A 20460-nucleotide genomic window follows, 5' to 3' on the forward strand; every position below is an offset into this window, starting at 1 on the left:
GGACTCCAGGGGAAGCGTTAATGAACGAAGGGTCAAACTGAAGGAGGATTATTCAAGTTTCGCTCACTTGTCCTCGTTGACTGTCTGTGTGGAAAGTGTGATGTGACTGCCATCGTGTGTCCGTCTCTGTAAACTGCATCTCAGAAATAAATTGGTGCAACAGTGGCTGTTGGAAATGAGAGCAAGTTTTGTGAGTCCTAGAACTTTCATTCATGCACTGGATTTCTTGTCATGTAATGAAAAATGTTCCAAATAGAATGAACCGTATTAAACATGAATGCATGATGTAAAGTACATCTTTATTGACAGAGATTCTGCATGCATTCTGATTCTATGCATAACATGATATTGTTACATTTGCATTTGTTTGTGATAAATGAATGAATGTACAACAGAAAGCTTCAGTATTATTATTTTTTCTTTTTTTTTTGTGGCAGGACATTACTGTGATGTCTTTTTTTTCTCTCTCTTTTTACGGATCAATAATTCTCCCCATGAAAAGAGGAATTTCAGCCGCGTCGTTCCACAGCATCAGAACGAAGGGCCGTAGAGCAGAGAAGCTAGGGAAAGAGCGAGAAAAAGAAATGCTTGTGGCTGCGGCGGCCTCGACTCCCTTCTCCGTGAGTGAGAGAGTGGCGCTATGACGAATGTCTGAGATGAATGATTCTTGTTCCCCCGGAAACATTCCACACAAGTTAGGCTTTATGAAGAGATCTGATAAACCTGAGAGGAGAGGTGAGGTGAGGAGAATTCTGTCATGATTTGCTCATCCTCATTTGATTTGTTTCTTACTTGGAATTCAAAATGAGAACTTTTTAAGTGTACATGCTTCCTTTTTCCATACAATAACAATTCATTGTTGCAGGTCTCCAAAAAGCACCATAAAATGATCTTAAACCTATGCTAAATGTGGTTAATTTGATTCTTGCACTATTCCAAGTTATAGCTTTGTGTGAGAAGCAGATTTTTCAGAAGATTTTCAGTGAATGACGACTTTTCTGGTCTAATTTCTGTCTTTTCCTCACACAAAGTTGTCGTGTAGTGCATATTTTTGTGATAATATTTTCATTGTATGGAAAAAGAAACAATGTCTCTTTGTAAAAAGGTGTCTTACTGAGATGAAATGATGACAGAATTTTCATTTTTGTGTGAACATAAACATAAACTTTAGACATAAACATTTTGGAGTAAATAAAGCAACTTTCTTACCCATATCTGACAGTAATTCCTCCAATTGTTTGGTCTCTTTCAGTTTAATTATAGGCAGTGTGACCTCAGCAGTTTGGATTGGCATTTTGCTCATCTCAGAAACCATTTCTTTAATATTGTTGTAGTTTATATTTTTCTCCATCAATAAGAAGTCTTTTTCTGATGATGTGGGTGGGAGCAGTATGTACAGGCTGTTTTTGCCTGTAAGAGGGAACTTTCCAACCTGGAGAAATAGTTCTGCAGTGTGTGTGTTTGTATTTGTACAAATACAATGCACATGCTTGTTCATTTTCAGGAAATTGTGCCATGTAAATTTTTATTCTACAAAACTTAAAAAAAAAGAAAAAAAGAAAAGTAAAAATAAATGCAACTTATTATTTATGTAATATAATAAAAATTATAATATTTAAGTAAATTATTATTTTTAAAATAATTACAATTTTTTTTAAATAAATTAAATCTATTATAAAATTTACATTTTAAAGGGTTAGTTCACCCAAAAATGAAAATTCTGTCATTAATTACTCACCCTCATGCCGTTCTGCACCAATAAGTCCTTTGTTAATCTTTGGAACACAAATTAAGATATTTTAGTTGAAATCCGATGGCTCTGTGAGGCCTGCATAGGGAGCAATGACATTTCCTCTCTCAAGATACTAAAAACATATTTAAATCAGTTCATGTGAGTACAGTGGCTCAATATTAATATTATAAAGTGACGATAATATTTTTGGTGTGGAGTGAAAAAAAAAAAAAACTTAGTGCTGGCCGATTTCAAAATACTGCTTCAGGAAGCTTCGGAGCGATATGAATCAGCGTATCGAATCATGATTTGGATCGCTTGTCAAACAGCCAAACTGCTGAAATCACATGACTTTGGTGCTCCGAACAGCTGATTCGACACGCTGATTCATAACGCTCCGATGCTTTCTGAAGCAGTTTTTTTAAATTGGCCATCACTATATCAGTCATTATTTTGTTTGTTTTTGCCGTACCAAAAATATTGTCGTCGCTTTATAATATTAATATTGAGCCACTGTACTCGCATGAACTGATTTAAATATGTTTTTAGTACCTTTATGGATCTTGAGAGAGGAAATGTCATTGCTAGCTATGAATGCCTCATGAAGTCATCGGATTTCAACAAAAATATCTTAATTTGTGTTCCGAAGATTAACAAAGGACTTGTGGGTGTGGAACGACATGAGGGTGAGTAATAAATGACAGAATTTTCATTTTTGGGTGAACTAACCCTCTAATTAAATATTTAATTTATTTATCTATAGGTGGCTGATACTTCAACTATTCAGAAATATATGGTGACTGATAAGTACAAACAATCTTATAAAACAGATTGTTCTGGCCCTTGATTCTGATTGGTTGTGCTGCATACAAAGCCGTTGTAAATTCCCTGAAACATAAAGCTGACCGCATTACTTAATTATCGCTACGCCACTGAATGTGTATGTTGCTGCGTCTGTCTTAGCAACCACTCTTAGCAACGTAAACATATGTTTGTTCTCTATTGATTTTGTTAATTGAAGCTTACTGCATTATTGTGAGAAAGAGATCGAGTGACCGAGTGTATTACCTGCATTCAGATTTAGCGTTTTTCTTTCAGGTCAGTCCTGTGTTCATAATAAAAAATCTGTTTGAATGTCCGCTGCGATCTTGTCCTTTTAGCAGTTAATGGGACAGCGCTAATCAAAGCATTTGTCATTTACATCTTGTTCCATGTTCACAACAAATTTCAATATAAAAGTCTTTGCAACAGAGTGACTCGCTCATAAAGACAATCTTTGCTACCATCTAATGGCGTAGTAAATTTAACTTCTGTTGCCGTTCACGATCAGGGACTATTTTTTCCAGTGGAAGGAAGGCTTTTAATGATTTTTCTTCATGAAAGTTGCATTGATACATATTTTTTGACTTTAATATTTTTATTGCGTGGTAACCATTTAATAAAAGTAATAAGCCCCATGAAGCCATGCTTTACAGTGAATTTATAACAGCTAAGGGGGTTCTGTGTCATGCCTAACAATGCTGTTATAAATTCACTGTAATCCACGGCTTCTTGGGGTGTATTGCTTTATTAATTATCATTTCAGCATACCACACTATTAGCTAGTAAATATTTTACCAAAGAAAATGTAATCACTATCATTTTTTCCCATAAGAGAGCTAAAATATTGAGCTTGACGAAGCACTGATAAAGACCTTTGAAATATGTAAACAAATATATGACGCATATCAAGCTGATCATACATTTTTTTTAAATCAATATTTTTTAAAAATGGTGAATGCAAAGAATGTAATTATTTTGCATAATACACTACTAACCAAAGTGTATCTATAAAATAATGTGACTAACTTTGGTATCCTGTTAATAACATCAGGATCAAGTCAAAGGGTCACAAAAGGCACCTTCTCCTGAGAATGACCCTAATCCATTCAGTACGACACTTACCTCAGCCTTTAAACTTTTGAAGTAGCCCATTTGAAGGTTGTATTTGGTGCTGTAGAGCGCCGTCACATTTTTGACCTTATCTGAAAACATGGTGAACGTTTCCAGTTTGTTTGTGGGCTCAAATACTGTCTTCCATTTACCTGTAAATCAAAAAAAACAAAACACAGACACAGTCTCATAAAAAATAAATAGGTCCAGTATTCAGAAGCCCATATAGTGTCACTTACCATTAAAGTAGACGGCGTTTAACAGAACAAACCCGGTGTAGGGATCCACCTCTTTAATTAACTCAGTGATTTTGTTGTTTGTCTTTTCTGCCACCCATTCATTGATGAGCTTCACGTTTAGAACGCTGTCATTGGTCAGCTGCTGTGGCACGGCATCATAGAACTCCAGTGATTGGTTGATGAAAGCTTCTGCCACCTGTTCCTCTATATGGAAATAAAACTTTTCAGGGCTGTAGATATGAATATGAATATGACTGCACTATTAAATTAGGCAGTATCAAAATGAAGTGCAGAATAAGTGATTCTGATTTAACCACAGCATTGCTGTTTTGGCGGCATCTAGACCTTTGCGAAAAAGAAGTTCGCCTAATAGTAATTTTAAAAGTGTATTAGGTAAAATTTTATTTTACAGTGTCCTTGTTGCATGAGGTTACTATAGTATTGGCTATAAATTAAGCACAATTACATGCAGCTAACTCTAAACCTAACCCTACAGTAAATACATATATTATTACACTTCTTTAATGTTCAATTAATATTACTCCATACTTAAATGTATGATTACACTGTAACAAGGACCCCTTTAAAAAGTATAACCATATTTAAAAAAAAAAAAAAAACTGCACTTGCACATAATAATAAATTAATAAAAGTCCACTTTCAGGACTGTTTCTTAACATACTTAAGTAAACATTTAAAATGTACACTTTATAATAATGTCAACTTAAATGCATTACATTTTGAATGTATTAAATGATTACAAATGTGTAATTAACAACAGAAATAACATTAAAGTATATTTTAGTTTACCTTAAATGTGCAGTGTACCATATTTCAAAGACAATAGAATTATGAAATGTATAATGATGTATTTAAGTCCTACTTAAAGGGTTGGTTCACCCAATTCTGTCATTAATTACTCACCTTCATGTCGTTCCACACCCGTAAGACCTTCGTTGATCTTCGGAACACAAATTAAGATATTTTTGTTGAAATCCGATGGCTCAGTGAGGCCTCCATTGACAGCAAGACAATTAACACTTTCAATACCCAGAAAGATACTAAAGACATATTTAAAACAGTTCATGTGACTACAGTGGTTCAACCTTAATGTTATGAAGGGACGAGAATACTTTTTGTGTGCCAAAAAAATAAATAAAGGCTTTATTCAACAATATCTAATGATGGGCGATTTCAAAACACTGTTTCATGAAGCTTCAAAGCTTTACAAATCTTCTGTTTCGAATCAGTGGTTCGGAGCACCAAAGTCACGTGATTTCAGCCTCGTTTAGGCTTCGTTACGTGATAAGTGTTTTGAAATTTCATTGGTTCACCACTGGGGGGCTTGACTTTGGCAGTTTGATACAAGCTCCGAACCACTGATTCGAAACAAAAGATTCGTAAAGCTTCAAAGCTTCATGAAGCAGTGTTTTGAAATCACCCATCACTAGATATTGTTGAATAAAGTAATTTTTTTTTTTTGGCACACAAAGAGTATTCTCGTCACTTCATAACATTATGGTTGAATCAGTGTACTCACATGAACTGTTTTAAATATGTTTTAAAACATATCTTTTTGGGCAATGAAAGTGTTAATTATCTTGTTGTCAATGGAGGCCTCACTGAGCCATCAGATTTTATGAAAAAAATCTTATTTTGTGTTCCAAAGATGAACGAAGGTCTTACGGCTGTGGAAAGAGATGAGGGTGAGTAATTAATGACAGAAATTTCATTTTTTGGTGAACTAACCCTATAAGTGAAAAAACAAAAAGACTCTTAAGTTTAAATATACTGTACATTATTTAATTGTAAATAACATGCAATTAATGTCTGAAAACATTACATTAAGTTCATACTTTAAAAGTATATTATTTCCGTAATAAGAACTCTTCTAAGAGCTTATCTTAGCCTATCAGTATGTTTTGTAGCTACCTGGGGAATAAAACATGGTAGAGGCCATGCTCAGTGTGTCCTTCATCACTTCTTTCACTTTCTTCATTTCAAAATGCAAGCAGGAGAATTCTACAGGAAGCTTGAGAGCCTGTTCCAACTGTGTTCTGGTCTCAGCTCGAGCACCTTGAAAAGAGGGCAAGAGAAAGAAGAGGCTCAGCAGGTCAACAAAGAACAATGTGTAGCGTTTTGTTGATTGTATGACGTTCCTTCAACATTCTTACCCAATAGCAAGTTATAAAAAGCTGCAGCAATGCTGACTGGGGAGAAGATCAAGTTGGTTTTGGGTTTTGAACCTTTAAGTTTGCTGTACACAATGGTGGAGAAGTCTGTGAGTGATTCCTGCAGAATTGCCATCCCTGATCTGCTGTCTTCATCCAAACAGGCCTCCCATGGGTCAGTGTGGCCAAGGCAGCGGGGCGGAGGAGGGCCTAAAGAATAAAACAGTGGGAAAAGGTTACCTTGACATGAAAAATAAGTGATTTTATTCCAAAAGGATGTGATTTAAGATATAAAAATACAGTTTATGTGAATTCTAAATAAAATGATCTGCTCTGAAACTCATATTGTATGAATGCCCAAAAGAAAAACTGATTCCAATTATATTCTTACATTATAATACTTTTTAACTAACATTTTTCTTTTACTCCAAAATAGTAAGAATAATATTAAAGTACACAATTTATAAATAAATTTGTTTTAAAATTAATTTATTTTATTCTATGTATAATGTAAGAAAAATATAACTGACAGACCTTTATAAATGTTTTTAATTAATTTCTTTATTCCTAAATAAAATGTAAGAATAATATTAAAACTGACACAATTAAACAATTTATTTTATTCTTAAGTAAAATTAAAGAATAAAACACACTTTTAATAAATGTTCATAATTAAATAATTTCTTTACTGTTACATTGTGTTAAGGAATACTGTTAAAACAATTTATACACATTTATACATTTTATTTTAAAAAAAATTGTACATAAGAATAATAGTAAAACTAACACAATGTGTAAATAAAATTTATTTTATTTAAATTAAAATGCAAGAAAAATATTAAAACAGACTGATTTATGAATAAAATTATTTTTAAAAATATAAAATAGTTAAACTAAGAATAATATTTAAACAGACAAGTGACTAAAAGGAGTACCTTGCACTTCGAGCTGCACAAACAGCGTCTCAGATGAATTTATGACGACACACTGGTACATCCCAGCATCTTCCTCTCTGACCTTAATGATTTTAATCGCCCAGTCCTGTTCCTCAGGCCTGGTGTCCCAGAAAACCCTCTGAGTTGTCTTGTCTTTCTTTTCTTGGTCATCTGTGTCTTTGAGAAGCACCTCACCTTTATCTCGTTTCCAGACAACAGGGGGTGAATCGGTTTCTTTGGAAGAGAAAGATTTAGCAACCTGGCACGGAAGCGTCACATCATTCTTAGCTTCTACTCTGATAACCTGCCATTCCAGAACGGCTGGGGGTTCTGAGAAGAAGAAGAAGAAAAAAAAAAAAAGAGTTTAATTTATTAATTGTCCTCTGAGATTAAGTCATCAATGAGAAACCAAGTCATCAAAGAAAACCTTCTAACCTTCCACACGTATTGAGAATGTTCTGCTCAACCTCACACGATTCTCTCCTTTATAGCCTTCCTGCACACACTTGTACTGTCCGCTGTTCACGGTATTCACGCGGCTGAGTTTCAAGATGTTACCCTTCTCCTCCAGTATGTGGTGCTGCTGTGTCTCAGCAGACGTGAAGCTCCAGGTGTATGTTGTGTCAGCCAGCATAGGGGCATCCTCAGGAACACAAGGAAGGGAAATACTGGAGTATTGCAGAACAGTAATGTCGCAGGTAGACAGGGAAAGCTGAAGAAAGTGGAGATTGTAAAAGCACTATTTGAGTATCATAAAAGTGAAGCCAATAAGGAACAGGCTGAAATTTAAATAATTCTCCACTGAATAAAGTCAAGCTACTTTGTAACAATATGAGGTTGAGTAATGTAAATGACAAGACTAATTTATTTCAAAGACGCTATATATGTAGAATTCAGAAACTCTTGTTAGCGACACCGGTGGCTGTTAAGTGAACTGCAGCCAGAAAATACCGCTTGTGCACACTTAAAGGTGCTCTAAGCGATGTCACGCGTTTTTAGGCCAAAACATTTTTTGTCACATACAGCAAACATCTCTTCACTATACAAATATCCTCACTAGCTGCCTGTCCCCTGAACACACTGTAAAAAAAACGCAGTCTCTGTAGTTGGCACAAGCTCCAAAAATGGCAATAAAAACAAACTGGTGCAGCCTGGACCATGAATCATAATAAACACGCTCCAGCCAATAACCGGCAAGAATGATTTTAAATGCGCGTTCATGACTGTTTCAGGAAGCACGGAGGGGGAGGAGGAGGAGGAGGAGGGAGGGTCTAGCTAGCCTCTGTTTTGTTTGACAACACTTCGAACGTCAACAGGAAGTTACTCCACCCAGGATCGCTTAGAGCACCTTTAACCAGTGTTGCCAAGTCCGTGTTTTTCCAGCAGAATTGGGCTACTTTTAGGCCGTGTGTCCACCAAGCTGGCTAAAAACGCTAGGCGCTCTGCTTAAAACGCCTATCTGTGAGCGCTTGTAATTTCAGACTTAAAATGTTGATGCAATGTAGAGTACTTGCTATGTATGTTCGTTTTTTTAATATTAATTTCTCATCCATTTTGTTTCAATCTCTGCTTGTTGATGTTGTTGTACAGCAAGAATGTTGTGACAGTTGGTTCGTGTTGTATTTGTCCCGCCCCTCCTTTACTCTGATTGGATGGCTGAATAAAAAGTGACAGTGATGAGCAGCGTTTTACTCAAAGTTGAACATTCTTCAACTCGACCATTAAAAACCGCAGAGCTCTCAGCGCTTGAGCGTGAAAAAGATGCTCAGCGCCTCGTTACGCTGCATTCACACGTGGTGCCGGCGTTAACGCTTCTCATTTACTTTGAATGGGTGACGTCATGCGTTGCCGAACTGAATTGTGGGTTCCGTCGCGTCGCTTCACTTGCGTTGCAAGAGGCAGAAGTTGAAGATTTCTCAACTTTTCAAGTGCCAACGTAGGCATCATCCAATCAGATCGCACTATGCAAATACCTTAGAGCAGTCGCTATCCAATAGAGTGCCCCAGGGATGACGCGTTTTTGTAGGCCAACCCGGAAGTTAGCGTCGCACGGGTTCCCTCGGTTGAAAGCCTATGCATTTTTCCCATAGACTTTTGGAAAATTGCAGAAAATAAGCTCTGTGTTTAACAAAGGGTTATGACACTTACACGTTTTGTCTATCAAGATAATCTTTACAAGTTAACACATTTATAGATTTTGAAGCCTAAATAAAGTCGTCAGATATAAAAGGCTAACAGTAGGCTATAAACGGACTACAGCACACCATGGTCGCGGATCAACGTCGTCACCACCAAGCGTCCTCAAACTTTATTTAGAAAACAACTCTATTTAAAAGCATTCTCACTGATTATATATGCGCTGTGTATGAATACTTATCCACTTTTTCATGAGAAATGCTGTCCAAATGTCCTGTTTATCATGATGACGTCTAAAGTCCCCGCCAAAGGAAGTAGTCCCTTTTAGCAATTTGTTAGCAACCACCGAATTTAAGACACAGTAAAAGTTTAAAAAATCACAAGTGGGTTATAACTGGTGTGTTTTATGTCATAGATCAAAACGTGAAAGTATGTAGAGGCTTTGTTTACCACAGACCTTATTTCAGGCGATTTAGCAAAAACCCATTCAAAAAACCCAGACTTTATGGCGTTGGAACCGGAAGTCCTAAAATGCTAACTCGCTTCCGGGTTTTGCCTACAAAAACGCGTCATCCCTGGGGCGCTCTATTGAGTTCGTGCAACACCGGAAAGTAATGTGATTGGCTATCACTATAACAGTCGCGTCAACACAAGCTTCAGACATGCCCTCCGTCAAGTGTTGACGCTGACGCTAAAAATAGTGGCGCTTCCATTGAAAACAATTGGAAAAGTATGATAGCAGTTGGAAAAAAAACGCTTTGGTGGACACGGGGCCTTACACTGTTGGTTTTTCATGTCTGCGTGTTGAATCGACCCAAAATAACGTAATATATAGCCCCAGGAATGCAAATTTTACCAGGGGAGTCCCTCCAAAAATGCATTTTACCCCCTTCTCGAACACGATTTTTTACCGTGGGACCCCCCTGAAATGCGATTGGGCTAGTTTTGCGCTAGTTTTGAGGAGCAATTGGGCGGGTTTTGTTGTGAAAACCTACCAACCCTGCACTAAATGTAGCTTACAAGAGACTTTTTCGTACTGCACTTAGAAGTAAAAAGAAGTTGGAAATACCCTTGTAGTGATAAACTGTTAAGAAACATCCTGTCCAAGCTGCTGAGAGCTACTTTGATTATTACCGTGGAATGTGCTGCGTGCTTTCTCTCAATAACAAAACACGACAAAAGTGGCAGCGTGGAGAAATTGGCAGTTAAGAAAGCAGCAGATCACAGCGATGTGGATGTTTGCACCAGCTCTGGAATTCATGGCATCATGTCAACAGATGAGGTAAACTCTTACACTGTTATGTTAGTTTGATTATAAAGTAGTTTGAATGCATCCCTTTTCTTTCTATGACACATTGACATTATAACTTTTCGGCATTGTCCTTAACAGTAGCTGGGTTTTCATCCAAACGTGAAGCGAATATGTTCAAAGTTCGCAAAAAAAAAGAAAAGAAAGAAAACGAATGCAAATTAGGTACGTTTCCATCGTTGCGCGAGCGGATGACTAAGTTATATTGGTAACCTAAATAAAACAATGACCGAGCGTTTGTAAAAGTTTCGCTTAAACACATATGAAAACAATAAACGAAAGCTGTTTGAACTCTTCTCAACTTTATTAAGCGTCACACACGTGAGAGGACAACCCAGAAAAACAGCGACATTCCAGTACAATAGTGCACACACGACTCTTGTCTTTCAACGGCAAGGAAGGGAAAATGCATTGCATGCACACATATACAACGAGTTCCAATACATCCACAATTACAGAATCAAACATAAATGTATAACAAGTTTGTTACAACTCCATCAGCCGAAACAGACGATTAGTTATTGGTTTTAGTCTAAAAAACAGCATAATTTATTCGGCAAATGTGTTTCAATCTCCCATTCGCATGAACATTTTTTCGCACAAATCAAAAATCACCTTAAGTGAGTGTAAAAACGTTTTTTGCGATTTTGTTTTTCGATATTAGGCGCAAATGAAAAATGGTGATGGAAACATGGCTATTCGTTTCATGTGTCAGAGAACGGAAGAGGGGACTTGTATAACAGTGCGCAGTAAACGTCACATCCTTTTGATTTTCCCGGCAAAAACGACCCGAGTCGTAAAGTCTCATAAGTCTACACAGGCTTTTATAGACAACCTAGGAAGTTGGGGAATGTCTCTCGTTTTTTAAGTTTCGTTACAAGCTGTTAATACATTGGCAATAAAAAGTGATTAATACATGAAAGTCTTACATATGCCTAGCCCCTTTCAAGTATAAAAAATGTTTTTCATGGTTTTAGTTAGCCTAGCTATAATAACCCTTGTTGGAAGAAGCATGTGAACAAGTCTAGGTCTGAAATAGAATGCGGTGAGGCACCCGTGTACTGTCCACGTAACAAGTGTCATGATTCATCCAATATCAGATTATGATGGGATGTTCCTACTGGCTTTTGACGCAACGCAATGCGGCGCTCGATCGAGCGAACAACGACTGATTAATTAAATAGTAAAAATAGTCTTGATTAATCACAATTTGTAAGAAGTCACATGGAAACGTTTAAATGTAAAAATCCTCATCCTAGTCATTTACTTACACCTGCACAGAGCAACAGCAGGACGCGGAACATAGTGTTGGATTCAGTCCTGGAAAGCAAAGAAAACCAATTCAAAAGTTATAGACACACACATCTAATGTTCACCATGTCTACATTCGTCTCAGAAACATTCAAAATATCTGTGAATAAACTTTCAAGTAAATAGAGAGCATGGTTTTTAATCACAATAAATGTACAATTAGTAATTGCTATTATAAATGTATTGTAAGAAAAGGGAAAATAAATATAAAGCAAATTTCTTTGTAAGCAATAAAGAAAATCAGCTTACGCAGATAAACTTTCAAATGGAAGAAGCTTCAAGCCCATGAAATGTCTGTCTGTTTGGCGCTTCTGTCTAGTCCTCTTGCTGTTTTCTTCCCACTGCTAACTGATAAATCATTACACAGATGTTTGCTAACATGTTGATTCTGTATTTACATAGATCCTGGATCAAAATCTGACTGATTTACGGAAAATCACATGTCCAAAGTCTCTTTAACAGATTAAAAAAATAAAAAATAAAAGTAGGCCATGTTAGTTTTAAACAGCGAATGAATAATCAGTTGTTCATTGCATTCGTTCTAAACAATCAAATCTGCACACCACGCTATTATTGTTTACTCTGAGCACTGTAAATATATGTGATGAATATTATGTGGCTTTTCTCATTTAACTGCATTTTTTACTCTCAGAATGGTTTTTGGCCTATAAATGGACCTTGAGATGTAATTCTTCCTTTTAGTTTGCTCACAAGGTTAAGATTTTTCAGTCAGTTTTGTCTATTTACATGCTTTGACTTTTCATGTGGACCTGGGAGGTGACTATGAATAGATTGTTAAAAGGCTAATTAATTCAAATGTTTCAGACAAAAATCTGCCATTTGTGTCCCTGAACCCGTGTCTGAAGTGTTTTCACAGAGAATAATTAACCATCAACCTTTTATTCAAGTGTTTACTTGCAGCTTCTTTCTTCAAATACCATTTCACCAATGCTAATGATTGTTAAGTGTATTTCTGATAGAAACTTTGGCAACTTAGGGCAACAAAAATGGGCAATGCTGCCTGGTCATTTTTTAGTTATTTTTTTGTCCCAGAGCTAAAAGGGCATGTTTATCTTGACCACAGTGGCCAGGAGATTTGGTCCGTCTCCAGAACGGGAGAGTGAGCGGTGTTATCAGACTCTGACGCAGAAGGGAAAATCGAGTATTGTGATGCGACTGTATTTCTTATCTAAGACTGAAGCAGCCGTAAGTTTGTTTCAGCGTTATAAAACCATCTCAAACTCTCACATCTGAAAAAAATGTGACGCTGACATCGCAAAAAATGGTCAAGGCCTGGGAAACACATTTGTTGAAATACTAATCTGATGGTTAGAGGTTTCAGCCTCTTCCTAACAAATCAGTAGTGATATGTTTATATATATATTTTATATTAAAGTAATACTTTTATTCAGCAAGGATGCATTAAATGTTCAAATAAATGCTGTTCTTTTGAACTTTTTGTTCACCAAAGAACCCCCAAAAAATGTGTCAGTTTCCACAAAAATATTAAGCAGCACAACTGTTTTCAACATTGATAATATTGAAATGAACAGCAAATCTACATACTAGAATGATTTCTGATGGATCATGTGACACTGAATACTGGAGTAATGATGCTGAAAATTCAGATTTACCATCACAGGAATAAATTACAGTTTAAAATAATGTAATTTGTAATAATATTTCACAATATTACTGTTTTTACTGTATTATAAGCAGCCTTGGTGAGCATGAGACTAATTGTGTAAAAGCATTATATATATCTTACCAACCGCAAACTCTTGTCAAGTACTGTAAGTGACCTGTTCAGCTCCAGAAGACCGGCAGATCCCCTGCAGTAATCAAATTGGCCATTTTAAAGACACAAATGCTGACATCATTTGTCAGATTATGAAAATCTCTTTGATATGCAAAGGAAATGCAACTTCATACACTGATAAACTGAACAGACTGTATGTCACTGTGACTTAATGATAACTTATACGTACAAAGTAAATGCACAGTTGTGTATGTGTAGCTTCTGTGTCTTTGAAGGCTGCAGCTTTGTCACCTGTGAAACTCCAGATAAACTCTAGCAAGCCTCTTATCACTGCTCAAGGGCAGAAACCGTGCGTTTTTCAGCTGGACAGACCTCATGTAAAACGATACATGACTAACTTTGTATCTCTGCAGTGTTACATTACCTGAGTTACTCTCATCACTGAATTTACATGCAGCATCTCCTGTTGGGGAGTAATTCCAGTATTTTTATTTTTTTATTCTGCTCTGTAATATGCTTTTTAATTTAAATGTCTATTTTATCTTTCTTTTTTTCTTTATTATAAGTTAACAAATGACAGATACTAATACTGTCACTGACAGCAACTTACAGGATTTTATCAGCAGTTGTAACTAGTTATAAATGTAATTATTTGATGACTTCGTAAAAGATAATTTTAGTAAAAATTATTTCTCCTTTTGAATAGTTATGTAGGTCAATCTTGGACTTGCTCTAAACACATTATTATTACAGTAAAAGACTTAAAGTGTTACAGTAGTTCACCCAAAAATTAAAATTATTCCATGATTTACTCACCCTCAAGCCACCCTAGGTGTAAATGACTTCTTCTTTTAGACAAACACAATCGGAGATATATTTTAAAAATATCCTTGCTCCTCTAAGCTTTATAATGATAGTTGGGGGCCGTGTTTTGAAGGCATAACTAGCCGGAAGCTAGTTATTACAGTTAATAAAGTTTTATATATGCATATTTTTCTTACAAAAACCCATTGCCTTGCTTCAGAAGATCTTTATTAACCCCCTGGAGCCATTGGATTATTTTTTATAATGGATGGATGATTTTTTGTTTCCCCACTTGACTACCATTCTAAACCTTGGAAGAGCCAGGATATTTTTAAATATATCTCAGATTGTGTTTGTCTAAAAGAAGATAGTCATGGATGGCTTTAGGGGTAAGTAAATCATGGGATAATTTTGAACGTGCTGTCAGGCAATTATTTTTCTTAATGTAAATATTCTTAAGGTAAATATAATAGTATATGTTTCTTATGCTAAAAGATGGCAAATAGTTGATTGGAAGTAAAAATACTCTGTTCTCTTCATATTACTTAAACATGTAATACCATCAATAACCCAAATGCAATACTAGTGATTTAAACCAAAAAGACACTAGATATACATAGACGGTGCACTCATATTACTAATAATGGGAGAAAGTGCAAAGTGCAATATGGTGGAATAAGTCCCGCCTTCTAAATATGAGCCGATCGCCAATCGGTAAAGTCATCAAGTCACTGCAGATGCCTTTAGAAGCTCAGGTTGCTATATAGAAACAGTCAGTGTTTTGAGTTGCACTTTGAAGTGCACATGCATTGCAGCTGGTCTAGCCTGATAAATGTTTTTATCATGATTTAGTGTATAGAAAAAACATTTATGAGACAGTTGTCAGATTTCATTTGTGATTTTAAATATAACATTTAAATTGTAAGCTTGGTGAACAGCTTTGGAGAATTTTAATGTTTCAAAGAGATAGGCATTGCACTTGCATGACTAAAATAGCTGCCAGAGAGGTGTTTCAAAGATGGCCGCCGAGTGAATTGACTTGCCTTAAAGTTTAAACATCTTTGAACTTTTTTTTTTTTGCCATGTCTTTGTTCTTCTTGCTTGTTTACTCTCTTATAGTTGCTGTGAGCTGCTCTCCTACAGTCAAAAATGCTTCAGCTTTGCTGACTGCACTCTTACCAAAGACCTTTGTGAAGAACATCCAAGTCATAACACCAAACTGCACCGATGCATACCAAAAAGAAACGTATTTCATGTTTAGATAGTGATAACATACCAAGGCTGTGATGATATTATTTATTCACCATAAACAGACTAATGTTCTTGCCTTAGAGGTCATTGGGACGATATCTAATAATCCAAAAGAACCTTAGAAACACGCAGCTTTCAGGATCCTACAGCTCTCACTATAAGAGCTGGAATCTGTCTGCATCTTTTAAACTGGAGCTGGTTGGAAAATTATAAAATATTGCCATAAAATGAAAAGCATGTCCTCACATTTTTTTTTTTTTTTTTTTTATTTAAATTTTCTTTCCAAATCTGCTTTGATTTGGATATTTCACAGGTATTAGAAAAACCTAATCATACAGAAATATACAGACCATAAATTAAACATAAAAAACATTTAAGAAAATATATTCACTGATGTCAGTAATCTTTTATAAAAAAAAAAAACAAACAAAACAGATTTGTCACATTTACATTCAAAATGACTTACTTAAGCCATCAGTGTTCCCATATTGAGTCTTTCAAGTCTATAAGAGTAGCATACAAACACTTTCACCTGGAATCCTCAACTTGCTTTGAACCCATTTACCCAAATACAGAAGTCAATGCTAGGAGGGAAGCTGAAAACAAAATGGAAAAATACAATTCATGTTGTATTCAACATATGTGAAACTAGTACAACCCATTTTCAGGTACACATACACCACTCTTCACTATCATGGCATCTTGTCTTCTAGTTTTTCTTAAAGAGTCCTCAGTTTATACTTCTGCAAGGACGGAAAAGACTTTCTTAGAAAAGGAAGATGATTCATAGAGTCCACGCAGATCCAAATAGAGCCATGACTATCGGATGTGGGAGATAAATGTTGGTCTTGATCTCATTCTCTCAGTGGCAGGATGTTGGTGTGTTGAAGGGGGTCGGTTGGGCGTGTTGGTGTTTAGTAATACTGAAACTCTGTTCCACCGGAAGAGCGTCCGCTCTCTAAGTCTATGAGATGCGGCTTTCTCACCTCTCTTCATCCCTGAAAGCTTTTGGTATCGCTGCTGAAACACCAGCCAAAACTGATCTTCCTGCAACAAACAAAAAAAAAAGGATAGTGTATAATTTTCATGGAATTTGCTGGCTTTCAAAGTCACAAGGTTTTACTTGCTGAAACTATTGGCAATATTAATACATGTGACTTTCTTTCTTCCATAAAACACAAAGGTTGAATTTTTTTACCCTTTTTAAGCGTAGTCAAAATAAATGAGGACTGGTTATCAAGCTCCAAAATTTAAAAAATGGCTATAAATTATGATATGACTCATGCGCCGTATTGGAAAACTTGATCAGCCTCACCTTTAATGATGGGCTTCAAAAAACATGAACACTGTAATTTAATGGACAAGAGTGACCAGTATATTTTTAAAAATATCTCCTTTTCACAGAAGAAAAGAAGACGATTTTCATTTTTAAACTATTCATCAAAGGGGGCCATTTACACAACACCATTTTCAACTAAAAATGAAAAGCTTTTTATGCATTTTGGCTGTTTATTTACACAGCAGCATTTTGGGGGCCTGAAAACACAAACGTTTGAAAATGGGATTCAAAGTGACATTTTTTGAAAATTATACCATTATAAGCTACAAAAACGCAAATTTGTTAAAACAGTGACGTCGTGCACGTCTATTACGTGTTCAGTCTATAGGCACATAGTTTTTCTTTACAAAGTGACATCGCCAACTACTGGCCTGGCATGAATAATACTGCATTTTTAATCATTTTGCGGACCCGTGTGAATGGGGATCGTTTTGACAACGTTATTGTCTGTATGCGAAAAGGGCAAAGGAAAAACTTTTCAGTTTTTAGTACATTGTCATGTAAACATACCCTAAGCCAGAAGCCTTCAACCCTGCTCCTGGGGACCCACTGTCCTGCAGAGTTTAGTTCCAACCCCACTCAAACAGCTAATCAAGGTCTTCAGGATTGTTTGAAAATACACAGTCAGGTGTGCTGAAGCAGGTTGGAAATAAACTTTGCAGGACAGTCTTCTGGAGCAGGGTTGAAGACCTCTGCTCTAAGCTTTACAAAAGCAAAATCAGTTAAATAGGATCTATGTCTGTCAATAGAGTTGAAGCCTCACCACAGTCTGCTGCGGAGATGCAGGGATGTCACGGCGCACTCTCTTGGGTTTGGCACAATACGACTCCAAATGCTGGAGGTCACATCCCCGTACGCAACACTGCTCGACGATCCCTTTCCCACGGGAGCGAGGACCGCCGCTACGGGCTCCTCCAGGTTTGCCTAACCACCAACAGACACAAAGGAAAAGTTGTAAGGTTTTAATGCCAGTTATGTTTATTAGAGTTAGTTGCAACTGTTAAAAAGCAGTGAACACACTTACACTACCATTCAAATGTTTGGGGTCAGTACCCTTTAAATTAATGGCAGAAAAGACTTTTATTTTAAAATTTCTTTATCAAATCAATTCTTTGTATTATTGAACTTTCTTTTCATCAAAGAATCCTAAAAAAGAAAAAAATGTATCACAGTTATTATACATTAAGCTGCCAAACTGTTTGTGTGTGTGTGTGTGTGTGTGTGTGTGTGTGTGTGTGTGTGTGTGTGTGTGTGTGTGTGTGTGTGTGTGTGTGTGTGTGTGTGTGTGTGTGTGTGTGTGTTTCTTAAGCAGCAAATCAGCATATTAGAATGAGTTCTGAAAGATCATGTGACACGGAAGACTGGAGTAATGATGCTGAAACAGCCGTCAAAGGAATAAATAATATTTTAAAATATATTAGAATATTTAAAAAAAAAATTAATTGTAATAATATTTCACAATATTATTTATTTTACTGTATTTTTGATCAAATAAATGCATACTTGGTGAATATTATAAAAATCTTACCAACGCCAAACGTTTGCATGGTAGTGTATGTAGCCAAATGTTAGGACTGAAAAGTATAACATCTACCAGTGACAAACAATACCAATTTTTGTGAAATAGTTGAAATAAGAGTCACTGAGACCGTGTCATAGTGCTCCTTTTGAGAGAAGGAGTGAATGAGAAAATGGGAGAGAAAAGTATCAAAGTGGCCTTGGATATGGAACAGGGTGAAAGGGCCTCAGTTAGTAGAAATAAAAAATGTTGATATCAACAACTGCAAATCAAGAGTACATGTTGGTGTGGTAACTTATATTGTCATTTATGGAGTGTTTAATATCATAACTATAACCACCCACAACAGAAGTTGGTTACTGTTTGCTATTGGTTGTTGGGGTGATTTTCACCAACACCATAATGATAATGGCTTGACTTGATACCACTGTCTGTATCTTCAGGGCAAGGCCACTTTAAAACACTGATATTAATTGTTATGAATAAGATATGATGTTGTGAGTGAGATTAAAGATTTAGAGACATGCAAGTCACTTCTGTATCACCGTGTCCACACCAAACCACAAAATGTGACAGTGCTTTGACCCACAAAATCAGCACACACATCTTTGAAAACAGATTTGTTTCTGCAGTATCCAAATACAAGACATCAAAAATGTAAGATGGAGATTGTGGGTGACTCTCACCTCTGTAAAAGCCACGGTCTCCACACACAAACTCCAGGTCAGCGACTAGTTCCCGTCCACAGCGCGCTTTGACCGCTTCGCCAGCGTCTGGCAGAATCAGGACGCAGTACAGGGAGTAGAGGACACACACACTTCGCCAGCTGGGCACCTGCTTAATCAGAAACAACAAACTCTCAGCCACCTGCATATTATCAGTAAGATGCACTGCTATTTGTCAAAGCAATGAACACTTCTTGACGCATGACATTTTGTTTTGCAAACCTTACTGATTTGAGAGCATGTATGAAAAGTCAAGAAGGCAATGCTCTGCAAGATCCTTTGAAAGTCTTAAAAATAAAGGTTCTTTATTGGGATCTATGGTTCCATCCATGGAACTTTGCCATTGCACAAAAGGTTCTTTAGATTTTTTTTTTTTTTTTAAATATTCTTCATACTAAAAAAACTACACTGCAAGGTTCTTTGGGGGACTAAAAATGGTTCTTCAATGGCATCGCATCCCCCCTCCCTCCCCCCATTTATATTTAAAGGGATAGTTCACCCAAAAAAGAAAATGCTGTCATTTACTCGCCCTCAAGTTGTTCCAAACCTGTATAAATTTCTTTGTTCAGCTGTACACAAAGGAAGATATTTAGAAGAATGAATTGTATCCAAGCAAACAAACGTTCTTCCAAATGTCTTCCTTTGTGTTCAGCAGAACAAAGAAATTCATACAGGTTTGGAACAACTTGAGGGCGAGTACATGACAGAATTTTCATTTTTGGGTGAACTATCCCTTTAAGAGCGTAGAAGAACCTTTCAGTGACCATTTTAATAATCTATTGAACCTTTTTCCACTATATAAAGAACCGTTTGTGCAAAGAAAAGGTGTTAAAAGGTCTTCATGGAACCATTGATGCCAGTTTGTGCGCACAAAAAGCTGCTGACTCAGAAAATGACTTTGCAAAAGCGTTTACTGTTTTGACCTTTTGATACAATGGCATGCATTACAGATCTATATTTTCCTACAACCCACACGACAAAGCAACGTCATAATAGCTCCCTAACATGCAAACCTGCATTGGAGGCAGTAATTGTTGGTCACAAAAAGGTAATTTGACTCATCCATGGAAACTAGTCATTTAGCAAAAAATAAGAGGAAAGTTGTTTTGACCATCTTTTATGGAGTATTTACTGTCAGTGGAGTCTTTTTTAAACACCTCAAAACAAAAAAGCAGTAAGATGTGGTCTTTCCCCCCTAAATTCTACATCCAAATAACATGCAACAGGTGTAAAGGTCTTTGATTTGAAAGCCTGATCCTGGGTCATCTCATTGTAAAACATGTTTCTAGGTAAGTGCA

General features: G+C 36.3%; 2 protein-coding genes across 2 annotated transcripts; both read right to left on the bottom strand.

The window, feature by feature from the left end:
- Positions 1-278: 278 nt before the first annotated feature.
- On the bottom strand, positions 279-12125 carry serping1 (serpin peptidase inhibitor, clade G (C1 inhibitor), member 1). Its single transcript, XM_067394545.1, has 10 exons — positions 12015-12125; positions 11726-11774; positions 7445-7721; positions 7010-7339; positions 6078-6284; positions 5836-5979; positions 3904-4107; positions 3677-3816; positions 1210-1432; positions 279-723 (listed from the first exon to the last, which is right to left on the bottom strand). The coding sequence occupies exons 1-10, from the start codon at positions 12050-12052 to the stop codon at positions 473-475; spliced, it is 1863 nt and encodes a 620-aa protein (XP_067250646.1). The 5' UTR covers positions 12053-12125; the 3' UTR covers positions 279-472.
- Positions 12126-16031: 3906 nt separating this feature from the next.
- igf3 (insulin-like growth factor 3) lies at positions 16032-19463 on the bottom strand. The gene is made up of 3 exons (XM_067393558.1): positions 19124-19463; positions 17682-17842; positions 16032-16626 (listed from the first exon to the last, which is right to left on the bottom strand). Exons 1-3 carry the CDS (start codon positions 19308-19310, stop codon positions 16399-16401), a joined length of 576 nt encoding a protein of 191 aa, XP_067249659.1. The 5' UTR covers positions 19311-19463; the 3' UTR covers positions 16032-16398.
- Between the last annotated feature and the right edge of the window lie 997 nt (positions 19464-20460).

This window comes from Chanodichthys erythropterus, chromosome 9, assembly GCF_024489055.1.
Source record: "Chanodichthys erythropterus isolate Z2021 chromosome 9, ASM2448905v1, whole genome shotgun sequence".
Classification (NCBI taxonomy): domain Eukaryota; kingdom Metazoa; phylum Chordata; class Actinopteri; order Cypriniformes; family Xenocyprididae; genus Chanodichthys; species Chanodichthys erythropterus.

Coding starts and splice junctions, on each gene's coding strand:
- serping1 (XM_067394545.1), bottom strand. CDS start 12,052: ATGGGCTTGAAGCTTCTTCCATTTGAAAGTTTATCTGC. Junction 7,722..11,725: donor TGCTGTTGCTCTGTGCAGGT/GTAAGTAAATGA, acceptor CACTTTCTTCAG/CTTTCCCTGTCTACCTGCGA. Junction 4,108..5,835: donor TACCATGTTTTATTCCCCAG/GTAGCTACAAAA, acceptor ATTTCCATATAG/AGGAACAGGTGGCAGAAGCT.
- igf3 (XM_067393558.1), bottom strand. CDS start 19,310: ATGCAGGTGGCTGAGAGTTTGTTGTTTCTGATTAAGCAGGTGCCCAGC. Junction 17,843..19,123: donor AGACCGTGGCTTTTACAGAG/GTGAGAGTCACC, acceptor GTTGGTGGTTAG/GCAAACCTGGAGGAGCCCGT. Junction 16,627..17,681: donor CATCTCCGCAGCAGACTGTG/GTGAGGCTTCAA, acceptor TGTTTGTTGCAG/GAAGATCAGTTTTGGCTGGT.